General features: G+C 41.2%; 1 protein-coding gene across 2 annotated transcripts; it reads right to left on the reverse strand.

Moving 5' to 3' along the window:
• Window positions 1-4,698: 4,698 nt before the first annotated feature.
• LOC149838294 (flavanone 3-dioxygenase F3H1-like) lies at window positions 4,699-7,070 on the reverse strand. 2 transcript variants are annotated; one of them, XM_090007656.1, is made up of 3 exons: window positions 6,887-7,070; window positions 5,921-6,744; window positions 4,699-5,184 (listed from the first exon to the last, which is right to left on the reverse strand). In XM_090007656.1, exons 2-3 carry the CDS (start codon window positions 6,731-6,733, stop codon window positions 4,939-4,941), a joined length of 1,059 nt encoding a protein of 352 aa, XP_089863782.1. In that variant the 5' UTR covers window positions 6,734-6,744; window positions 6,887-7,070; the 3' UTR covers window positions 4,699-4,938. The 2 variants fall into 2 exon arrangements, with proteins under 2 accessions (XP_089863782.1, XP_089863783.1); XM_090007657.1 differs by having other exon boundaries at window positions 6,833-7,070.
• Window positions 7,071-8,749: the final 1,679 nt, after the last annotated feature.

Below are 8,749 nucleotides of genomic sequence, written 5' to 3' on the forward strand. Positions count from 1 at the left end.
GACTGCATACCATGAATGAGGACATTAATCTATCCAACTCCTCCGTCGGGTACTCTTTTCATTACACGATCGGTCTTGAAAGATGTTGCAGTAGTAACTTCCTAATTTCTCGTATTACTTCTTGTTGCTCGAACCTCACACTGCACATCAATTGATACACATTAACAATGGACTGTCGATATACACTATTCATAAGATAAGTATTGGACAAATGACAATGAAATACTTACGGTCGATTATCGATATACACTATTTAAATGAGTCATCGTGTGTCACACTGAGAAGACCATGCATCCGACGTTGTCTCGTGATGTGTATGAGTAGCTGATGTAGGTGGGTCATGTGTAGGCGAAACATTACCTACAGAACAATGAGTTAGAAATTCACACAATGCACATTTAAACTAATCAAGTATACAATTATTTAACTGATATACTTATCGAAGCATTGCGTGAAGACGAAGGCTGAGTTTTCCTATCACTGAGCTGAGATCCTATAAAGACGATTAACAAGTAACAATGTTTATATCAACATATAAGCAAAAACATAATGAATGCCTATATTTAAATATAACACAAAGACATTTACCTAATGATGTCCCACGGCCTCTACTTGGTCCTCGACCACTATGACCTCCACGAACCATATTCTAACAAATAAAAATGTTATTTGGATCAGTTACATGATATGCAATTTTATGGATACATATTCAAATAAAAAATAACTTCATGCAAGCATGGATACTGTCACATTAAATATGACAATACATTTAAATCATTCATAGTATATCAATGTCAAACATGTACCTGCAGCAAACACACTCCAATATTTCGCTAACTACTATCTCATAACTACTACCTCATCAAACATGGCAATACATTCAAATCATTCATAGCACTCAAACATGTATTTCACTAGATTGAGTTTGCTTCCTCATCACTTGTTTCACTTTCATATTCTTCTTTTTCCTCCTTCTCTTCGTCTTCTTCTACATTGTGCACCCATCCACTTGGTATATCATTTGGATCACATTCTTTCATACGTGTGCCATCGAACAAAGGAGATGTGACATGCAAACCATGTGTGACATCATGACCATAAGAGAAGTCATACATATCATCTGATTGACAGTAATCACTCTCTTCAGTTAACTTGTCTTCCTGTAACTGATCATACTCGAGGTATAGTTTAGACTTCACCTTGCAAACTGCCCACCATTCATTTCTATCTGACTTCCTTGTACTCAGATATGAAGTATAATAAACATGTTGAGCTTGCGTGACTAATATAAATGGTTCATATATTCCAAACCTTGATTTATGATTCACCTCCACAATACTTGAGGCTTTGTCGACTCTTGTTGTTGTGGGATCAAACCAATGACACTTGAATAAAGTTAACCTGTTATTTATGCCTAAGTAAGTGAACTTCATTATTTCTTCTATAACACCGTAGTAGTCAAGTTCATTTTCACCGTAACCGCTACCCTGGACACACATGCCACTATTCATCGTTGACTTGTTTGCGACATCAAATATCAAATTCACATATAGATTATCGTGCACCACATCCACCCATGCATTAAAATTATTCTAAAATTCTTCACCATGAAGCGTCCAATTCTGATAACTACTAACAAAACCCTTCATGTATATGTGATGTCTAACGCCATGAGGTTCTATAAATCAATTGTTTTTACATATCATGCAGGGGCATCTGATCCGATCGGTGGGATCCACTGTACTAACACTTACCGTTGTGAATTGAATAAAACCGTCAATACCATCCATATATTCATGCGATACCTAATTATCAACTATCCTACGATACATCCATTCACGATTTACAACCATTTTGTCTTATGTTACATATATTATCATCACTAGTTAAAAGGGAATCATAAAAATGCTATGATGAAAAAAATATCTAATTAATCTATTAATTCTTGTTTGATGATTGTTTGTGAGCAATTTTTTTGTTTCAGTCAATGCATAAATTTTCTTCTCCTTTATACCACAAACATGCTTAATATAAAATGCAATTCCATGAACTATTATGCATGCATTGATAATTCAATATTTTTGTGTGCAACACCATCAAATCATATTTATACACATCATGAGGATATTTAGAAATATGAAATCACATTTCATAAAATGATACATTCATTTTAAGCATGTTTTCATGATACAATTTCACATAGAAGATATAATCAAATGAAAAATAACTTCATGCAAGCATGGATACAGACACATCAAACATTGCAATACATTTAAATCATTCATATCAAAACAATGTCAAACATATACCTGTAACAAACACACTCCAATATCCCGCTAACTACTACCATGCTTAGCATGAAATCCGAACTTCAAAAATAAGAATACTTCTATTTTCATATATTAAAATCATGCTCAACATGATCTCTAAACTTCATCAAAGCAGTTCTAGATATCCACAACTAAGTGAGTGTGTGAACATAAAAGTGTTACATCCAAGAAATTAAATAACATGTGATGCACTTGCATCACTTACTCACCACATGTATTTACCCGATTTGCATTGCTTTTGCCTTTGCATTTTTTTATTTCTTTTTGCATTATATTTTTAGCCGCATGCGATGCTTAGCACTAAGCATCGTGCAATTAGCTCAGTAACGTACCTGCAAAGAACAAATATACAAAACAATACAGAGAGGAAGCTCGATCCCTCCCTGGCAAAAAAAAAAAAATAGGGGAGGGGGCCGAGCCCCTCCTTCGCATCCTGTAAGACAAGGAAACAGGGAGGGGGCTCGGGCCCTCCCTGGAGAAAAAAAAGGGGAGGGGGCCGAGCCCCTCCCACGCATCCCGTAAGACAGGGAGACAGGGAGGGGGTTCGGCCCTTCCCTGGCAAAAAAAAAAAAAACAAAAAAACAGGGAGGGGGTTCGGCCCCTCCCTGGTGAAAAAAAAATAGGGGAGGGAGCTGAGCCCCTTTTGCGCATCCTGTATGTCAGGGAGACAGGGAGGGGGCTTGGCCCCTCCCCGGCTAAAAAAGCACAGGGAGGGAGCTCGACCCCTCCCTGGTGAAAAAAAAATAGGGGAGGGGTCCGAGCCCCTCCCGTGCATCCTGTAAGACAGGGAGGGGGCACGGCCCCTCCCCGACGAAAAAAGCACAAGGAGGAGGATCAAGCCCCTTTCTCGCATCCCGTAAGACAAGGAAGCTCAACCTCTCTCTGTCAAAAAAGGAAACAACCGATGAAAAAGAAAAGAGAGAGGGGGAGTCAGGGGTTACCTGAGCCGAAGGAGGAGGTCGGTGGGTAGCGGGCGACGAGCGACGAGTGACGGACGACGTGCGGTGGGCGATGAGAGATGGAGACGAAACATAAATGGAAAGAAAGTGACTCAAATTAGGTATTTACGAGAAAATTAGCGATAGAAAAATTCCATCGCTACTTGGCGACGGGGTAGCCACAAATTTTTTTTGACGCTGATCCGTCGCTAAGTTGCGATGGATTGTGAGATGAAATAAATTCCATCGCTAATCCGTCGCTAATTAGCGACGGATTACCGATGAAATATTTTCTGTCGCTAATTTTACAAATAAGTGAAATTTTAGCGACGAATAGCTTTCTCTCGCTAAGCCATCACAAATTTGCAATGAAAAAAATTCATCACAAATTTTCGTCGCTAATTAGCATTTTTCTTGTAGTGTTATTCATCCTTGAGGGCAAATCTGTCATCTCATGATTTCTGTCAGTTCAGCTCACGGTAGTTGACCTCAAGTATGATTGTGGGATGTTTGATGAAAAGGCAAGGGATGGACTTGTCAATCACTCATAAGTTAGGGATTGATATGGAAAAAACCTTTTTCAAAATTTATGTAATTACTTTTAAGCGTCTAATACATTTGTGCCTTTTATAGAAAACATAAAGTCAAGAAAGTAATTACAAAGGGTACTTTTTAAAAAAAAAATTTAAAAATTGACTTTTTGTGACCTTAAGATAAGGGTAATTAACTTCATATTTTCAAGATTGCAATTCTTTTTTCATGGATTTGGACCTGGATTCGGATTTTTAGTGCAATCTAATGAGGTTCTTATAAGCCCTTTAAAAGATGATGTGATTTTTGGCTGTTTTGGATCTGATTCAAATCCAATTCTCCATGCATTTAGTTGTTCCAGATCCAATCCATTTGCATCCCGACAAGGAATGAGCCAATAGCATCGTTCAAGATACCAATGGGGGCTCCGCTTGTCTGGCAGTAGTTAGTGCACGTCACCTTGTGTTGGGACGTTGCAAGTTCGAATCTCAATGGTATGGTTGTATAACTGATAGGGTCTGCCTAACCCCAGTTTTCTCTATCAAAAAATATAGTATCATTCAAGATCCATTATTGCAAAACGGCCCTGAAGTAGATATCTAGTTGCATTTGTTAAGCCAAAACAATATCCGATTATAATAATTTTTTGCTACCAAATCCAAGAAACATTCGAATTTGATGGATATTTGAATCCGTTTACATGTAAAAAAGGCATATTTTATATGAGCTTGTCATCATCTGAATCCGAATCCGAATCCAAATCCAAATTCAAATTCCAATTTGTTTAGCCAACATCTCATTGGCATTGGTCACATCCTATTCGAATCCAAACAGTCCCTAATTATAATCAAAGAGGGAAAACCACAAAGTCATTCCAATAACCACAAATACTTTTGCCATTTAGCTCTGCCAAATATTAAATAGAATAATTAACAAAAGGTCACACACATGGTCAGCTGCGTAAGCCTCCGAGGCTAGGATGCCCTCCCCTCAGGGCTTATGCTAGGCGTCCCGTTGCACAGATGGGTGACACCCCATGGGAATCAAACTTTGGCCCCCCCTTGGGACCGCACACATAGCAAGTTACTAAAGCTCTAAACCAACTTTATTAATACATGTGCTAAGTGGAAGTAGGGCGTCTAGACTTTGGTCTGTGCTTTCTCTTTGTTCTTGGCAACCTCAACATCATGGATCATCTTCCTCTTGTACATCTCCTCAAATGTCATGGGCTCTTCAAGCACTGGTTTCTCACCCTCTGCTATCTTCAATGGGTAGACAATGGCTTCCTGTGCAGGATATTGGAATGCAGCAATAGATAGACGGCTATGATTTGAGTTCACCACTGCCCGGTGCTCCACTCTTGCAAACCTCCCATTGCTCAAATACTAGCAAAAGAAAAATACGACACATTTGATTTAATATTAGAAGCCTTCAACTTCAAGTACTAGGTCGTCTAAAGCACATTCAGTCTTTCAAATGAGCTCGGCGAACTGAGCTACGAGCAGCTTCTGTAATGTAAGTATATTCCAAGTAGAAACAGTGGATGCTCAGCGCAGCTTGGCTCGGCTCAACTCATTTAGATGAGTTTATAGAAGGTTTTGTGTTTTACATGTCAAAAAAAATAAAATAGCTGGTTTGATGAGGGTGGATCAGGTGCAAAGGCATTGCACGCTTTGAGTGTGCCGCTTCACCCGACTGTCCTCCATCTTTGCTATACAGCCTTTCAGCTGTGGAGCGCCGCAACGGTAGATAGAGGGCGATCAGGTACGGCAGCACACTCGAAGTGTGCAATGTGTCTGCACCTTTCCACGGAGAACATGTGAACACCACGAAACAAAATAAACTGTCCCGCTCTTGGTGCACTATCTGTTAGAAGCTGTTAATTAGGTGATTGGGCCCGAGTATTTTACAAAGTACTGGGGTCACACAAAACACAGAAAATCGCTACCCGTGTTAGTGATTTTTTGGGTAAAACACAAAACACAGAAATTCGTTAGCGCTCAGCCATTTTCTGTGTTTTGTGTAGCCCGAGTACTTTACAAGGTACTCGGGCCCGATCACTGGATATGCTCGGAAGGGGTTTGGGGGGGAGGAACTAAGGAAAAAGTTAACAAAACTTACGTGACCATGGTCACCAAGGTTGACAACAAAGGCACCCTCCACAGGCTTAACGGTGATCCAAGTCTCACCTCCATCCCTAGTGACCTGCAACCCACCAACCTGGTCCTGCAGCAACAGTGTTATGGTGCCAGGGTCAGTGTGCCTCCTGAGCCCAAGGGTCAGGTCAGGCTGTGGGCACTTGGGGTAGAAGTTGATCAGCAGCTTCTGGTCCATCTGGATGCAAGCCTTCTTGAGTGCATCCTTCTCCAGCCCCAAGCTTTCTGATAGCACCCCAAGTATCCTTGAGGACAGATCCATGTTTGCTTCACAGTACTTCTGTACCACTTCCCTCCAACCCTGGGGGTTCTCCGGCCACCTTGAGTAGTCCCTTGACTCCATCGGGTAAGAAAAGAAGGTGAAGAACTCGCGCCAGTTCTCCACGGCTTCACCGAAGAGGTGGTTGCTGAACATGAACCCGCCACGCTTTCCGCCAGACATGTCAAACCGGAGCTTCTCCTCGGCTGGGAGGGCGAAGAAGCGGCTCGAGAGGTCGGACATGGCAGCTATGAGCTCTGGGTCGATGCCGTGATCGACCACTTGAAAGACCCCCCACTCCTTGCAGGCCTTGACCATCTGCTCGAGCACCGGCAGACGGCGGGCGGCCTCGAGGTCGGTGAGGGAGATGACGGGCACGTCGTCGCTAAACTGGTTGTAGGCCACCTTGGGCCGCTCTTCCTCATTCCGAATGAATGCGGGAGGGAGGGTGGTCTCATGGTTGAGGGATGGGAGGAAGGCCTTGGTGGTCGATGCCTCCTGAACTGAGGTTGGTGCCATCTCTCTCTACACTGCAAGCTTGATGTTTAGTAAGACGAGTGTTGTAGGATAGAGATGCTAAGCATTAAAAGTAAAAAGCACATTTTTTTAATTTATAACCAGAAGAAACCGCTCAACGCGAAAACCCAATCGTGTTTGCTCAGCATGCCGTACCGGTAGTCGTGCCGGCAGCGTCAAACCACCAGTTAGGTAGGGAATCTCTCTCAACCGCAAAGTTCTGTGAGCTAGTGATGCTGCAGAACTTTTACTTCGTGCTATATTGGAGGTAGGTGTCAAAGATTTATTTAGTCGGCTGGCACATGATCACGCTACCCACCGTTTTTTTTGAGAGATTCATTATACCCACCATTCATTTCCACAGATGTTAAGGGTGGGCAACGCAAGGCAGGTTGGTCGTGGTATCCACGTCATAAAAAAAATACAAATATATCCGACATTGTAAGGATGACGGTTAATAGGGGCGACTCATTAAAGGTGACACAAAAAGTCACCACTGTTGCTGGAGTTGAATTGCCGCAATAACGGTGACTTTATATATCGCCGTTTACGCTATGTCTCTAATAGCGATTAATAAATATCACCGTTATAGATTGTCTTTAATGATGGCATATGTGGCCGTTAAATATTACCATTAAAATACTTTTGACGACAATATTTGATAGTCATTAAATGTTGTTACTGATAAATAACGATGACATTGTGACATCACCGTTATAGAGTTTTACTCTATAACAAAACTCTACAACGATAACCTTGTATGTCGCCATTATCAATGTGTCATTAACGGTGACATGTGCTACCGTTAACTATTATCGTTAAACCACTTTTACGGCTATATTTAACGACCACAGAATGCCGCCTTTATAGAGAAATAGCGGTGATGGTTTTGTCATCGTTATAGATTTTACTCTATAACGATGACATTTAGGTGTCACTATTATAGGGTTTATAATTAGAGCATGGTATCAGGCCTTAATTCAAATTCTCTCTCTCTCTCTCTGCAAACTCTCTCCATTATTGGATCGCCGCCAAAATGCCTCGTCCCTCTTCATTGCTCGGATGACACTGCCTGGCCGTTGCTGGATCGAGGATCAATCCTCTCTCTCTATGATTTCTCTGGGTGACACCGCCGGCCACCACCTCTGATCCCTACACAGGGTGACACCGCCAGACCGCTGCCGAAGGATATCCCCTCTCTCTCTACGATTTCTCTAGGTGACACCGCCAGCCACCACCTCCGATCCCTGCTCGGGTGACACTGTCAGAAATCCGTTCCTGTCTCTATCTGTGCGATCTTTACTTGGTGAATGAACTTTTCTCTCAGTTTCCCTCAATCCTGAAGACAGGTTGCTTGGTATGGTTCTCAGTTCTTTTTTCCTCTTCTTGTTCTGAACATTTGCTTGTTTTACCCTAAATTTTATGATTTCTTACATAGATTTTGGTTTATATTGGTGTGCTTCATGAGTTTAAAAAGTCTGTCATGCCCTAAAAGTGTTTGTTTAAAGATGATCAAATTGAGCTGGTAAAATGAAGATTAAAAGCATATGTTATTTTATCAATTCCTTCTTGTGAATGTGAGCACACAAATAGATATGCAAAGAATAAAGGAACAAAGAAAAGAAACACCAAAATTTTATTCTTATTAATATCTAAAAAGCATCGTGATGACTTGAAAGCTTGGATGAGAGGTCTTAAGTCAGAATAAATGCTAAATCAGAAGCTTGATTGTTTTTCATTGTAACTACTTCTTCTACATTTTTAAAGGTTCCATACTTGGTGCCATGCATATACCTCTGATCATCATAATCTGATCCAGAATCGTGATATATAATCTTGCTGGGAGCATGTACATGTGCATGCTGATGAGAGTGAGGATACGACAAAGGATCATGTTCGGGTCGATGAATTGCTGGATGACGTTATTATGGGGACAACATTGGATGCAACTCTAAATGATGATGGCAAATATAACAAAGCAGGTTATATGTTCCCCCCTCGAACAGGGGAGTTAGATAC

Source organism: Nuphar pumila, chromosome 5 (genome assembly GCF_984573655.1).
Source record: "Nuphar pumila chromosome 5, dmNupPumi1.hap1.1, whole genome shotgun sequence".
NCBI classification, from domain to species: Eukaryota; Viridiplantae; Streptophyta; class Magnoliopsida; order Nymphaeales; family Nymphaeaceae; genus Nuphar; species Nuphar pumila.